The following is a 15,942-nucleotide window of genomic DNA, read 5'->3' as shown; positions in this document are numbered from 1 at the left end:
ACAAGAGAGACTAGGAGAAGATTTAGAGGGTGCCGTAAAAGTCAAAAGTGAAGAAGAAAAAAAAAAAAAAAGACCTCAGGGATAGTTGGAGGGAGGAAGGAGACGAGATGAGGACGGTGAGCCGACTCCGGGTCAAGGTTGAACGTGAGAGGCGCTCATCAACAGAGGGACCGACTGATGGTGTCCTGTTGGGACTATAGGGAGGAGACGATGTGGACGGGAGCGGGGGGGGGGGGGGGGGGGGGGAGGTGAGGCATCACCTGTCAGTGAGTCAAGACACGGGACTGGAGACACTGGCATAAATGATTACCCAAACCTCCTCGGCTAAGCTCGAGACATGCATTTTTCATCCTCAGGGTCAGAGGTTTGAAAAATAAATGTCATACCTCTCCCCGGCTGCTTGCGAAGATCACTAACCCGCCGTGCCTAATCACACATCCAGCTGCACTCGCACAGCAACCGAGTCCAAATGAGAGAAACCTTCAGGCATCGGAGAGCTCAGGAAAGCATTGGAAATGAGCCACGGGAAGGAATAATTCAATTTCACACCGATTTGGTTTTTTTTATTCAAAAATAGCACCGGAGCAAGCACGGACTGTTTACCTTTCCAGGAAGACGAGAACATTGGCAGAGCACTTCATTAAAAGTTAGCGATGGGGAACCGCCCATTTGTCCAGAGTAACGCTGGTTACTTTGGACAAATAGCTGGACAGTCAGGACTTGTGGCTTGTTTGTCCAATCGTGAGTCTAACGGACAGAAAAGCGTAAAGTTTGGACAAGAAGATAGATTCCACTCTCATGTCTGTACATCAAATATGAAGCCGGACAATTAGCTTAGCTTTAGCAAAAAGACTGGAAGCAAGCCTGGCTCTGTCCTCGGAATAAAACCACCTCTGAAGCTAATTAACATGTTATTTGTCAGGGGGTGTTGTACACAAACTGAAGTGAAAGAACAGCAAGTTGTGGTTTTACGGTGAGTTATGCGGCGGGCTATTTCTTTGCCGAGACCAGCGTCTTGTCACTGTGAAGCAGCTCGGCAATTAGCCGACTCCAGGACTCCAGTCTGTGGATTAAACAAACAAGAGACAGTATGCAGAGTTAATTATCGACCTTTAAATGGGCTGGTGGGACGATTCTTTACACTTTGGACAGACTGCTGTTTACTCCTGCCCTCCATCTTCATGCTAAGCTAATTATCCGCTGACTCAAGCTTCATATTTAACGTACATATATATATATAGATTGTGCTATCGGTCTTCTCATCCAGCCCAAAATGTCATTTCAATATTCATTTTATAAATCATACAGGGTGTATTTTTTTTCTAAGAACAATGTTCCAGGTATTTCGGCGACTTTACTCTTTGTCTTCCTCTTGCTCTGTTAAAAGTACAGCAGTTTGTCTGCCCTCTGCTGTAAAGACAACATATATTCATAAGTATATATATATATATATATATATATATATATATACACAGAGTGTAGTTTGCCATGGCGGAGCCACTAGAGTTGCAGATGGACACAGAATAGCAGTAGGGATCAGGTCCGTCCTAATGAGGACAGATCACAGAGCCACGCTGCTTCTTCCGCCCGTCACCTGATCCCGGTCTCTCTCTTCTCCTTCCGCCCGTTCCCGATCACGTTCCTCTCGCTCTTTTTTCATCCCACCCCTCCCACTGCGATGGACTCACTGTAGTCCTGGAGGTGATTTCACAGTCCGCCTGTTCGTGGCGGTGGGGCTCGGCTGGCCCGTGTGAAACCGTCTAGAAGTGTGGGAATGTCATCTCTGTGATCCCCTTCCCCGCACTGCGCTACGCCTGGGATCATGCCCACTGCCTGCTGGGAAAATCCCACCTCCCTCACTGCAGGAGAGAGATTATACTCTCTTCCCCCGCACCCTCCTTGCCGCCACCCCAGCCTCCCAGGCTTTCACTCTCCTCTATGCAAGCAAAATGTACATGCAGTATTTAATCAAACACAAAATAAACTGACAGTAAGTACACTGCAATTTATACATATAAAAGCAAGGTTGAGGTCAAGTCCATTTCAATTTCGACGGATTTTAAAAAGCTGGAAGTGTTCGCCACATAACACGGCTTTATTGCCCAGGATGACATTCAGTAAATGAAGTCGGATTGATGCAGAAAACCTTGTTGTGCGAGGCCAAGTTTGACAGAAGAGAGGTGCCACTCGATGAACTCTGCATCGCAGAGGGAATGAGACGAGGATGAGAAGATACAGACGGGGGATACAAAAAAAAAAAAAAGTATGAATACAAAAGCACAGCAAGATGAGGTGAGGCGGCGTGATCCGTGAGATCTGATAGAATTGAAAGTGCGGAGAGAGCCGAAAGCCACAAACGGGCCGAGAAACAAGAACAGTTAGATCGGAGTGAGATTGGAATTCAATCCTGGAGATGATTCCCCCCCCCCTCCCCCCGTTCCCTTTCTCGCCCTTTATCCCGGGGGATGTCGCCACCTGCTACCACATCCAGTTTCCTGTTTTGACGATCAGTACCGAGATCCTATCATCCGTCTCCGCCCTGTCCCCCCCCCCCCCCCCCCCCCCCCCCCCCCCCCCCTTTACGCACACTGTGGACATTTGCAAACAGACAAACACTTAAAACATGCATGTATATATAACCCTGCCAGGCAGCTTAGCCCTCTCCAGCATAAAGCAAACACTTCCTGGAATATGCACATGCAACACACCACACACACACACACACACACACACACACACACGGAGGCAGCAGTGCTTAACTATGGAGGTAATTGACTTCAATGCCTGGTACACACAGGAGTGAAAATGAGGTGAAATGGACTGTAAGCTGCAGGCTCTGGAGGAGAAGTCAATGCAGAATTAAACCGTGTGAAGGTCAGGCGGATGCTGTTTGTGCGTGTGGGGGGGGGGGGGGGGGGGGGGGGGGCGATCTCTGTACGCACGGACGCAAGAGAACATTTTCAATGCTTGTAAACACGGAAGCGCTAACTCCTCCATCGATTTGGTCCCCGTGTGTCTTTAGGTATTCAAAGCTGAACGACCGGCGGACTGGCTGTCCATCAACAGAACCAACGGTCAGATCGTGACGACGGCGATGCTCGACCGCGAGTCCATCTACGTCAAGAACAACATCTACGAAGCCACGTTCCTGGCGACAGACAACGGTGAGAGCCTCTCATCAGAGCGATCGATGTTCTTTTGTTGTTTGTGTTTACGTCCTCACTCCCCTTTAGCATTCACTGCAACAGATCCTAATGTACCGCAAATTGAATTACTGTTATTATAACAATACAAATGTAAGTTGATTGACTGTTAATCGACATATTGCACATTTGAGACAATATTTCTCACTGCTACCTTCTCTAATCCATTTACTTCTGATCATTTCTCTATAAAGCTCCGTGGAATCGTCTGTCAGTAACTTTAAAATCACTTTCACGTCCTGATCGGGCGTCTAACACGCCGTCCAGTCAACAGGTCACCTGTTTGAACGTTGGGAGTGATCCGATGCGTAGAGTAGAAATACACGTCGGAGTGAAAAAAATGTTGTTTTCTGTTTTGGTGAAAATGAAGACTTTGGTGTGGCTTTAGAGGGATAAAGGACACGGAAGCTCTGCAGCATTCAAGTGCGGCGCAGTCGGGGCAGAGTTAGAGAAAATCCTGGATTCACACAACCTGGTCACAGTCTTGATCCTCTCCTCTCATCCTCCTTATCTTCTGTCCATGACTGCCTTCTCCCTCCCTCTCTCTCTCTCTCTCTCTCTCTCACAATATATATTTGTTCTGCCTCAAAGTTGAACTCTAGTTTAACTGAGCACAAACTCAATCACAGCAAACAAATAAGTTCTCAAGTGGAAAGTGAGTGTGTGTTTTTTTTCTTCTTCCTCCTCCCCAAATTTCCTTATCAGTGACGTGCAGTGCACTGGTGTTTTTACATGAAGTCGAGCTGCCTTTGAAACATTGGTGTATTTATAGGTGTGTGAAGAATGATCTCATTCGAAACACGTTAGTGTGAGCCCGTGTGTGTGTGTGTGTGTGTGTGTGTGTGTGTGTGTGTGTGTGTGTGTGTGTGTGTGTGTGTGTTCCTGTACTTTTTTTTATATTGGCGATGATTGACGGTATCAGACGCCATGACGTGTAACCTGATGGGAAGGAGGAGGCGGCGGGATTAGAGGTGGACTCGCTCCCGTTCTTTGAACTCCACAGACATCTCGTTTTCTCCCTCCTCGTTATTTCCTGGACTTTATTTTCACATCGTTGAAGAAGAAGAAGAAGAAGAAGAAGAAGAAGAAGCAGCTTTTCCTTCATCTGACCGGTTTAGAGCGCGTGCAACTGCAATGTTTGTCGGATATTGGAACTGTGGAAGTCCAAAAGATGAGAAGCCGGCAGTTAAAGTGTGTGTGTGTGTGTGTGTGTGGTGTGTGTGTGGTGTGTGTGTGCAGTCTGACTATGTGGGTGTTGCTGGAGTGCCAGCTGTCTTAACGTGAGAGGGATTATGGTAAGAAGCGCTCTGACACAGTGAGGATAGGAGGACGGGTAGGAGAGGTGGTGACAGCGTGGCGAGAACTACACTTCCATTGCCACCATATTTTATTTTACGGCACAGCCCGACAGCCCGAGACCCTCTGTGACACACAGTCACCTCCGGTTCTGCTTATGTTTTAAGAGCACACGGTGGGCTCGCTGCGAGTCTTTCACCGAAGTCTCGCATCTCTGAGCCGCCATCAAAAAAAAAAAAAAAGAGGAGTTAATACAAATCCTTTTGAGGAATTTACACAAACATAATTATTTATTTAGCTGGTTAAAACCCACATAATTCTCCTATCAGCTGTGGCAAGCTGCTTCCACATGTCCCCCATACATGACTGGGATTAACAGAGCTGCAGGATGGGAAAGCCTCCGAGTGTGTGTGTGTGTGTGTGTGTGTGTGTGTGTGTGTGTGTGTGTGTGTGTGTGTGTGTGTGTGTGTGTGTGTGTGTGTGTGTGTGTGTGACGCGTTCATGGTTCACTATGTACGTTGCATTAAAGGTCTTTTTGGTTTCTAATGGATTAATAAGGACAGTTTTAGAGGTTCGGTGGTTGAGGGTACCGCTGTAACCTTCAGCCGTAAAACGAGGCGCGAAGGTAATTGTGCTGTTTTTTGTTGACAGGCTCTCTCCTTGTCCTCTCTCCTTGTCCTCTCTCCTTGTCCTCTCTCCTTGTCCTCTCTTCGATATGTAGGAGTTCCTCATCCGTACACTCCGGCTCAAATAAACCTCGTCCACGTTTGTCGTCTAGATATTCAGCCGTGACATTGAAGACCTTTTTTAGATACCACTGAGTGACACTCGGCTGGTCACCTCGCTAGAGTTCAGAACGAGACTTCTCACTGAGCGATGGTGACGGCGTCACACCATCAAAACTATAAATTAAAGTGGAGCTGTGAAGTAATGCGATTTCACGAGATCGAGAACTAGAACTTGATTCACAGCCGTACTTAGGTAGTAATAAAGTTTCTAACCTGTTAATATAATATTTCATTGTCTCGTAACAACTTGTTACATAAACATCTTTCTTTTGCAACATTTGTATCACTAACGTCAATCATCCAGTTCTGACGAATGGCAGGAAATGGATTTTTCTCTGAAGCGACTATTTGATTCGTCTGAAGACTGTGAAGTCTTGAACTGACTGGTCTTCTTCATGCAGACTTCTTCTCAGTTCCGTTTCCTCTTTCTGAAACTCTCCTGCAGAAACTTGCGAGACTTAGCGTTCCCGAGCCACACCGCCGCCGCTCGCTCGATGGGTCTTCGATCGGCGGAACTTCTCGACGTCATCTCCTCCATCGCTCGTCGCGTCGGCGGTCGGACTCCAACCTACCCCCCCCCCCCCCCCCCCCCCCCCCCCCCCCCCCCCGTCTTTAGCTGCGTCTCTCGCTCTCCTTGTGGCGAATGTCTTGCTCTATTGCCATGTTTAATTGGCAGATCTGTCAGCTTTGCATAAATCTCGGTAAATTACATCACCTCCTTTATCTCCTCCCGGGGATGGGCCCTGGGGTCGCTTGATTCCATCCAGTGGCTCAGCCGGCGGGGCGTGGCGGGGAAATGACTGGTAATTGGAGGGAGCTAAGGGTCGTCACCCCCTGACACACACTCGATAAACAGCTCTGAGCTTTATACGGCTAAGCGCTCTCTTTTTTTTCCCCCCTCTCTTCAGATTTCTCTGTGCCACATTTTCATACTTCACGCACTCTCTACTATCTCGCTCTGATTCTTTTTAAGTGTCTATTCTTTACTCCCAATTCTCTCTAAACGCTGTAGCTGATGGTCTGTTGCTCTGTTCAATCAATGCAAAGGGCTTCGGGATTGTGTCTGCAGATGAGGCGCGTGTCTGTGTGCATCGGTGCATGTTATTACAGTCGGAGGCTGACAGTGTTGTAGTGAGGCAACACCTGCAACGCCTGACAAACTGTAGCGTCAGACCCGAAGTTGCTGTAATCGTCTTCACAAACCTGCGACACGGACAGCGCAACGTCGTGTGCAAAGTCGATAGTTAATCTGAGAGTTTCACTTATAGTTCATCTGAGAGAATATCAGTTTAACAGCTGCCTGATTAGCGACATCTTGTACGCATGCTAGATAAAAAAGCCTCTCCAGTGTGTTTCAGCAGATTCCCAAAGTGAGTCAGTTTCACTTATGGGGCAATTTGATCACATTTAGCAACAAATTAAACTATTAATTAAAAAAACAGCGGGTCCACTAACTTTAAGCTACCGGCTGGAGAGCGGACGGGAAAAAAATGGGCCGAATCCGACGCTCCGTCACAGAATGAATGAATCTATATTGTCTTCTGCTAAACAAACAAAATACATCATGCGGGACGACGTTACGGTCCGCAACGTGGGGGCAAGTCGCAGCTGCTTTCAACGCCAAGTAAATCATCATCAAGAGTGAATAATTAATGCGTGAGCCATTTTATCTGTACGTCTGCAGCGAGGATATACCCTCAACACACGTGCACGTACAGAGCGTGCACGAGAAGGCCCAGTTCACCTTTCACAGGTGCGTCGTTAATATTGCACGCAGACTTGCCTTTATCCTCAGAATCAAGAGAGATGGCTCTCCCAGCCTCGTGTAAATACTCGCCGACAAGCACTTGTTTGGTTGCGTTACAGTCATCGTTATTGTACCTAAGCCGTCTCCGGGCGATCGGACGTGCCGTGCCTTCATCTGGATCCACTCTGATGGGTTTGATTTTTTTTTTTGGGGAGGGGGGGGGGGGGGGCTCTGAGGCTAAAACGAGGAGCCGGGGAAGCACAACTGTCAGAAGCATTCCTGTCAAGGGCAGATATTCTGCTCCGGTTTCTCCGGTTCTCCGGCGTCCGTACCTCTAGCAGTACGTAACAGAGCTCCTTTCACCTCTCCTCGTTCCTTTTGTTCTCTCTCTTCTGTTCTCTTTCATTACTTGCCTCCTCCCGTCTGTCGGCCTTCGACTCCCGTCCCTCTTCCTCTCCCAGTCGTCGCCCGTCTTCCCTTGTCGTCTTCTCCTCCCAATCGTGATGCTATTTTCTCCTCCCTCCCTTTGCTCCCAGGCTCTCCTGCAGCCAGCGGAACCGGCACGCTGCAGATCTATCTGATCGACATTAATGACAACCCCCCGGCGCTCATACCCAGGGAGTCTCAGATCTGCGAGCGGGTGAACAAGAACGTCCACGGTGTCAACATCACTGCCGCCGACGCCGACACGGACCCCAACGCCGGACCCTTTGTCTTCGAGCTGCCCAACTTCCCCAGCAGCATCGGCGCAACTGGACGATTTCTCGGATCAGCGGTGAGGAGGCGCAGGGAACATATGAGAGTGAATTAATGATCAGTGCATGGAGTGGTGGCACCATTAGTCCTTTATCAGTCATTTCATTACAGAATCCCGTCTCTCTCCTCTCCGCAGGTAATTACGCTCGTCTGGGTCTGCGGTACCAGATCTATTTAGAGCCGGGCGTGTACGAGGTCCCCGTCATCGTGTCGGACTCGGGGAACCCTCCGTTGTCCAACAGGTCGGTCATCAAAGTCAAGGTGTGTCCCTGCGACGAACGCGGAGACTGCACCACCCTCGGGCCCCTGCCGGCCACCAGCCTGGGGACCGGAGCCATCATCCTCATCCTCATCTGCATCTCATCCTCCTCAGTGAGTACACCGCCGGTTCACAAATATACAATATGTTACTTTGATCTGCTTTTCAGGGTAGTGTTTTGAAGTGTAGTTCAGGGCGCAGTCATTAAACATTCACCAGGCTGAACAACAGTTTGTATTATGGATCAATGCCTCGTCTGCTGGCATCGTCTCCAGCGTCTCTCTTGACAGGGAGGTTCCTGTCTTCTTCTTCTTCTTCTTCTTCTGGTGGGGTGAATATCTGCTGCTAATCTGTTCTGCCAGTGATTCGTGCCGTCGGCTTACCTTGTTGCTGTGGCCCACATCGCTCATACATATAGACAAGTCTTGGAGAAAAATTCCCTCTCTCTCTCTCTCTCTCTCTCTGTCTCTCTCTCTCTGTCTCTCTGCTGTGGGGTTTTTTCCAGCATATGTTAAATGTCGGATGTTACATTGTGTGTCATTATTACTGCTACCAGCACCAGTTTTAGGAAGTAATTCACATGTTTTCCTTTGGGAAGGACGGGATGAGTAAGCCGTTACAAAACCGTTACGTTTGACTTCTACTAAAATGATTTGTGACCTAAAGTGTGGTGAGGTTCACATGTAACAACTACTTGGTTAAGTTAGGGAAAGATGTTGGTAGTAAAGGACTTGTTAACAGTTGGACTGACGCTGGTGATCCTCTGACCTTTCCTCTAGAAGAAGTGACAGCTGGCACCGTGTTTTTCGGGTTTGTTTGTCCGTTCCAGGAGCGCCTGGAGGGAGCTTCATTGAATTCGGCGCAGACGTCCAACTCGGACTAAAGGATGAACTGATAAGATTTGATTGTTGCGGCCAAAGGTCGCTGCGATAACAAACGTTTGATTGAATAAATATGACTCCCGCGATCGGCTGGCACCCCCGTCTAGTGTCTCACACGACAGATACGCTCTCATTTGAATCTGTGCAGCCGTGCGTCTCACTGGCGTCACTCTGACTCGGAGCATTTATTGAGACTTAAAGAGAATTATTTTGACAATTGAAGCCCGTAAACGTGAGGCTGAAGCCCAATAAAAAGACACGGAATAACCGCGTCTCTGGCCAAACCGCAGTTTAACACAGGGCAGTCAGCTGTGTGTGTGTGTGTGTGCGCGCGCGCGTGCGGTTTCGTTAGCTGTTAGCCAAACACACCGTCCAAAACAATAATGGTGGAAAACTGTTTTCCCCGTAGACATACGGTCTATGGTTTCCCCCCCCCCCCCCCCCCCCCCCACTTTCTCTTTGACTGATTTGACAGAATGGATGCAAACTGCAAGAGGTGCTGATGCAGATTATTGCAGTGTACCCTGAAGGTTTATCGTGTCCGTGTGTGTGTGTGTGTCCGTGTGCGTGTGTGTGTGTGTGTGTGTGTGTGTGTGTGTGTGTCGGTGCAGGCGTGGTGCTGTTGTTCGTGGTGTGGATCAAGCGCAGAGAGAAGGAGAGGCACACCAAGCAGCTGCTTATTGACCCTGAAGACGACGTCAGAGACAACATCCTCAAATACGATGAAGAGGGAGGAGGAGAGGAAGACCAGGTGAGATCCTGAGAGACACACACACACACACACACACACACACACACACACACACACACAGACGCAGACACACACGCTCGTCCCGCACCAACTTACATCTGTTTGCCTGTGTGGGCGCGTAGGACTACGACCTGAGCCAGCTGCAGCAGCCCGACTCCTTGGAGCACATCATCAGCAAGCCGCCCGGAGTCCGCAGGGTGGACGAACGTCCCATCATCCCCGAGTCCCAGTACCCGATCAGACCCGTCGTGCCCCACCCTGGAGACATCGGGGACTTCATCCACGAGGTGAGTTCACACGGCGGACGCTTCATCTCTCGCACGCGTGCTGCGGTTGTTGCTTCTCCCGCGGTGAAGCTGGCCTCTCTCTCCTCCGCTGACATTCAATGTGATTCCTCATTTTTCTGGAAGCGTAAACTCCAGTCTGGCGATGGGAACGGCGTGGAGTTTTGTTTTACGTTACAGCTGCTCTCATGGCGCCAGCTTTATTCACACACACACACACACACACACACACAACTCCGGCGTTGGCACGCTGATGCGAGAAAATGCTGATTGACAGACTCGTGACAACACGTTCACACTCGAGAGATGTTGGCAGCTGTTCAGCTTTGATCCATCCAGCCTTGACTCTCTGTCTCTCTCTCTCTCTCCCTCTCTCCCTCTCTCTCTCCCTCTCTCCCTTTCCCTCTCTCTCTCTCTCTCTCTCTCTCTCTCTCCCCCGCTCACACATGTACTCACCTGATCTCGCTCCAGCAGTCTGGTAAAACACAAACACAGCAAACACATGGTGTTCCTGCCACGCACTGTACCCCCGGGGGGGTTGATGCTTTTTAGGTTTTCTATCCGTAGCGTCTCTCTGTATTTCGATAAAGTGGATGAAGTCCACGCTCTTCACCTGGCTAACCTTCAGGTCATCGTTCTAAAAAAAAAAAAAAAAAAGTGTGTGTTGCCCCCCCCCCCTCCCTCCCCGGCGGGAAAAGACACAGATCTCATTAAATCGTATCAAAGGCAGGGTCGGTGATCGTCTTCAAAAACATTTTTCATATTTTTTGTAGAAGTTCTCATTACATTCTGAGAGCAATCAATGAATCTACAATAATCCAACGCTATGGAAGAGTAACCCTTCTACACATAGAGGTCCGTTGAGCATGTGTGATGACCCTGATGACGTCACAGTGATGTCATCGAGGTTTTTTTTTCTGTAGCCTGGGCTAGATGCTCTCCGTTGCATCATGGGAAACGTACATATCATCCAGAGCACCGTTGAATCTCCGGCCTTGACTTCTTGTTGCTTTTCCCGTCGACCCTGCAGGCGTGTGTGAGTACTGACGGCTGCCTTTCCTCCTCCTTCCTCCCGTTCAGGGTCTGCGAGCGGCCGACAACGACCCCACAGCTCCTCCCTACGACTCCCTGCTGGTGTTCGACTACGAGGGCAGCGGCTCCACCGCCGGCTCCGTCAGCTCCCTCAACTCGTCCAGCACGGGGGACCAGGACTATGACTACCTCAACGACTGGGGGCCCCGCTTCAAGAAGCTGGCTGACATGTACGGAGGAGGGGATGATTAAATCTGACCGTTCACACACACACACACACACGCTTACACACACACACACACACACACACACACACACGCGCCCTCGTCCCGTCAGCTGGCCTGCCATGCTCTGTCCCTGTAAGGCGCGGGGCTGTTCCACCCTTTTTTGAACACAAGTTAACAATGACATGTTCACACTGACCAACCGACCGACCGACCAACCAATCAAACTACCCACCACAGAGGGCCGGTGTCTCGGGTGCTCTTCTCAACCGTCTCCTGCTCTAAGACTGAAGCGGAACATCTGAATTGCAGGCTTCTCGTAGTTTGTATTTTCGAGTGCTTGTGCATTTTCTTCATTTTTTTTTTTTTGGGGGGGTTTTATGCTAGATGTAGGTTTTAATTTTTCCTTTCGTTTGTGTGGCTTTTATTCCTTCTTTTCTTTGTCTTTTTTTGTTGTCACCGCTCCCTTTTGATTCGAGCCGTTCCCTACTCCTGAGGGTTTTTCACTTTCCCCTCGCTTTCAGACCCCGCCCGCCCGCCTCTCTGCGGAAGCTTTAGGTTGAGCTGCTCGCTTCGTCTGAGAGGGAACAAAAGGGGGGGGTAAACAAAAGAAGAACACAGATATGAAAGTCCTTCCTGCACGGAGGGGCCCTGATTTATTCTTTCTTGAACTTGAATTACTTAGAACAGAAGCACTGTTGTTTAAAAAGTGCCTTCAGTGGTGCGTATTATAGCAGACTCCCGCTAACTCAGGATTGGTTGCCATTTTCTGGGCTTACACGCCTCCATACGCCCCCCCCCCCCCCCCCCCCCCGACCCTTTAATTAACTCAGACCTTCCCTCGTCATTTCTGTCGTCCTGCAGGGCTGTGGTAGCTGCAGGAGACGCCAGTGCCGATTTCAGACGAGCGTTGACTGGCCGTACGTAGGCCTACAGCGCGCCTCTTAGGTTACGGACGAATCAGTAACTGTTCAAGTCATAAGGCATATCTGTGCTCCTTAGATCACAGCCGACTCCAATGCGATGACTGAAATCACACACGCACACAAAAAAAAAAAGACAACATGGGACCGTCTTAGAGAAGAACTGCATCGCGTGTCTTTGTTCATCGTGGCTTCGATAGCAGCTGTGTTTGTTTTGAGCTCTCAGTATTTGCACAAAACTTGATGAAGAAGACGACGAAGAAGTCATGTGTGTTACCTCTCTAATGTTGCTGTATGTGAGGGTTATTTTAAGGAGACGTTGCCTTTGACGTCATTTACAGTTTGCATGTTCATCCCTTCACCCAAAGGTAGTTAACGTGGTAAATGTGTGTGTGTGTGAACTGTGCAAACAGGAGGGAAAAGAAGCTTCTCCATGACTTCAGATGGCTGTGGTAGCATCACATGCAGATCCCTTTCTCTCTTCTGTTGTTTCTCAGCAAAACTGTTAATGTACCGACTCTTGGTGCCGGTGCCTCTCGCAGAGACTGAGCCTCAGCCAGAGTTTTCAGCGCTTTCTACAATCTGTCTCTCTTCAGGCGGCGTCTCATTCATCTGAAATGTTCTCCTGAAATGTTCTGGCTGCGAGTTCGAGAGGATTTTGAGGTAGAAAAGGGAAAGTCTGTTCTGAAGTTCTGCGTTTTTATCAAAGTGGCTTTGCTAAAACTAAAGCTTCAGTTACAGAACGGGACATTTTTGAGAGACGGTTGTGTTGTGTCCTAATGAAGACGCTCAACTGCATATAGAGAACCGTGGGGGGGGGGGGGGCTTTAGTCTTTGTGTTAAATTATTTAAATGTGCAAAATATTTCAAAGACAGACCGGGGAGAGGGTTGATATCATTCCTTATCTTCTGAGTGTCCGTTGAAATTTCCTCCGCCGTAGTCAGCTTCAGCTCGCCGTAGATTGAGCAGATCTATTAATTATGAATCTGCTGAACGCTCGGAGGAATCCTCCCCCTCCCCCTCCCTCACCCCCCCTCCCTCACCACCCCCCCCACCTGCTCGTGGTCCGCGTGAATATCGTGGAGAAATCTTTAGTTTTCACAAATGGTAATAAAAAGTGTAACTATTCTTTCAGAGCGGATTAAAAGGATTTTACTTGTGACACGATATAAATGGAAAAATATATCACGTTCATGAAAATATTCATGGTGCCATAATAATAATGAAATAAGGACGGGGGGGGGGGGGGAGGAAGGTCACAGTACAATTATACTAAGGTCAACGCGGTGGGAATCTCTTGATTTAGATGAATACATAAATGGGGGGGGGGGGGGGGGATTCCAACTTTGTGGTGTCGGAACTGACAGCTGTGATTTCCTGGACGGCTGTCAGCTGACAGTGGAAACGGAGTGAGACGTCGTTTCTGCCGCTCGCTTGCCGGATCAGCTCTTATCTCTCCGACTGCTCCACAGCCCCGCAGAACACCTTCACGAAATAAACACAGCTGTTACTTCCTGCTACTTGTGATTATTTCTGACGTATACATGTTGTGTATATACAGGAACATTTTTGATACATTTGGTAACATGATTTAATCCGTTTTCTGTGTCGTCTATGCATTTTTTATTTTCACCCCCAGTTTTTTTTTGTTTGTTTGTTTTTTTTAAATGAATACTTGGCAAGGTATATATTTCACCACAAAAAGCCATTTAAGAGGATCGGCAGGATTCTCCCGAGAGCTCACGGCCATACGTCGCTGTTCAAGTTCTGGCTCCGTCGTGGTGAAGAGGTTTCGCTTCAAACCAACTTGTACAGTCTATACTCGCACACACTCGCTCCTCTAGGCCTTACTGTACATACGTGAGTGTTCTATATTATTATTACTATGAGCCCTTTCAGCGTCGTTCTAACTCAGCTGCGGAGCTGCAACGTGAAGGACGCTCAGCGTTCATAAAGACTCGCTTGATGAACTCCTCGTTCTCTTTGATCCGATTCTCTGACCTGGTTCAGGGCCAAACATAGCAAGAGGCCCACACACACACACACACACTTTACACAAAGGTAACAATTATAACTGTGTCATACATACATACGTGACACAATGCCATTATGATACTGAATGTTACCGATGACTCGCAGTGACACGTGACGGAAAACCATCAGTGGAGTCGGCCACACTTGACTCCCCGTTTAAATGCAATTATGTGAGGGGGAACCGACGTTCTTATCGACGTTCTCTGAGAGGAGAATTAGCAGAACGTAATGTAACGAAGGAAGAACTGTCGCACCGCTGTAGTCCGCCACTGTCTGCTGACTGCGTCAAACAAGCGGCTCTCCTGCCTCTCTGACCGGTGTTAGTTGAAGGACGCTCGGTCTCACTCGTTGGACACTGCCTGACCAGGGACACGCACACGGGACGGGAGGCTCCGGCGGAAGCCAAACGTTTGGCCAGAACTACAAAGACAGACGGACGGACGGCCGGCTGTTTCATATGAGTTCTCCCAATACTGCTCAAGTCCAAGTGTACATAATTTAGAATTTGCTTGAAGCTAAACAGACGAAGTTAGGCAAACTGTACCTGTACAATTGGAGCTTTTTGCATGTGTCTTTTTATAATGGACAGATGAGTTCTATTACAGTAACCATACAAACATTTTAAAATGTGTTGCGGCCCGCATGACCAGGGCTGCCCTCCAGAAGGGGTTCTGGTGTACCATACTCAACATAGTTTCAAACGGAGGAGATTAAAAAAAAAAAAAGAAGAAAAAAAAAAAAAGCTGAAAAAACGATTGCACAGTTATCGAGTCAAAATACTTTTTTTGTAAATTGTCAACAGCACAAATATTTTGTATTGTTGTTTGTACCATTTTGTAAGAAAATGATGAAAAAAAAGAAGAAAAAAAAAGGGAAAGAATCTGTTGTTTCAAGCGTGTGTTTATAGTGCCGCTGCAATCTTTGGTTTCCAGATACCGTACAGTAAATGCGCAGCCTTGCAGATCGACCGTGTAATATAGACGCTGAGCCTGGACTTCCTGTCAGCACCACGTGTTCTCAATAAAAATGTCCCCTCCTTATAAGAACTCCGCCTCCTGTCTCTTCTGTGTCACCCACCGCCTTCTGCAAGCGTCTCCTCTCTCACCCACCTGCGTCATTATGACCGGAGATCGTTGCGTTAAAGAGTCTCCCTGACAACGTCCGTGTGTTTTTAAAGTTTATAGTACATAAATATGCAGTGTAGCCTGCAGTATATATCAAGTAACATTTTCACAGTAAACAACGTGAAACACTGATTGCAAATGACAGAAGTGTGTACGTGCACTTAAAGTGTGCTACACACGCTGTGCACACTCACTCATATTTAGACGAACGCGTTCCTTGACGTTGCACATCCTGTTGACGGTGGACTAATGGAAGTATGAAGTAAGTGGCCTTTTGTAGTTCTACGTAAAAAGATAATAATGCAAACCCGGAATCATGACCACCACGTTGGAATCAAAAGAATGTGTCGTTGTGATTTGATTCCGTTTGCGCTAGTGTAACGTGTGGATGACTGAGTTTCATATTTAGCAACATAAGGTAAAAGGATCAACACAATGAAGGCTGTTCATTATTAACTGTGGCTGTAAGGACCATCTTCACAGACGAAGCAGTTTACATGCAGCGTAACCAACGCAATATGAAAATACGACAATGCGCTCTTCTCATGTCCTGTTTTTAACCATAGAAATCTAAAAAATGATTTTTGTCACCATCTCTTTTATGTACAAATCGATGATTTTTCATGACATCATAACATG

At 48.1% G+C, this 15,942-nt stretch overlaps 1 protein-coding gene across 1 annotated transcript in view; it reads left to right on the top strand.

The window, feature by feature from the left end:
- The window catches only part of LOC137886916 (cadherin-4-like), a 61,866-nt gene extending 49,862 nt beyond the window's left edge, over window positions 1-12,004 (top strand). Inside the window, 8 exon segments of the mRNA XM_068729611.1 lie at window positions 3,023-3,036; window positions 3,039-3,164; window positions 7,571-7,774; window positions 7,777-7,809; window positions 7,927-8,166; window positions 9,542-9,681; window positions 9,804-9,968; window positions 11,046-12,004. Coding sequence (XP_068585712.1) covers window positions 3,023-3,036; window positions 3,039-3,164; window positions 7,571-7,774; window positions 7,777-7,809; window positions 7,927-8,166; window positions 9,542-9,681; window positions 9,804-9,968; window positions 11,046-11,249 — 1,126 coding nt within the window. The 3' untranslated portion in view covers window positions 11,250-12,004.
- Window positions 12,005-15,942: the final 3,938 nt, after the last annotated feature.

Source organism: Cebidichthys violaceus, unplaced genomic scaffold, assembly GCF_023349555.1.
Source record: "Cebidichthys violaceus isolate CVI_PGR_0920_01 unplaced genomic scaffold, fCebVio1.0.p SCAF_47, whole genome shotgun sequence".
In the NCBI taxonomy this organism is placed as follows: Eukaryota; Metazoa; Chordata; class Actinopteri; order Perciformes; family Stichaeidae; genus Cebidichthys; species Cebidichthys violaceus.
The sequence above is the reverse complement of the archived record's forward strand: the minus strand, read 5'-3'. Positions and strand labels throughout refer to the sequence as shown.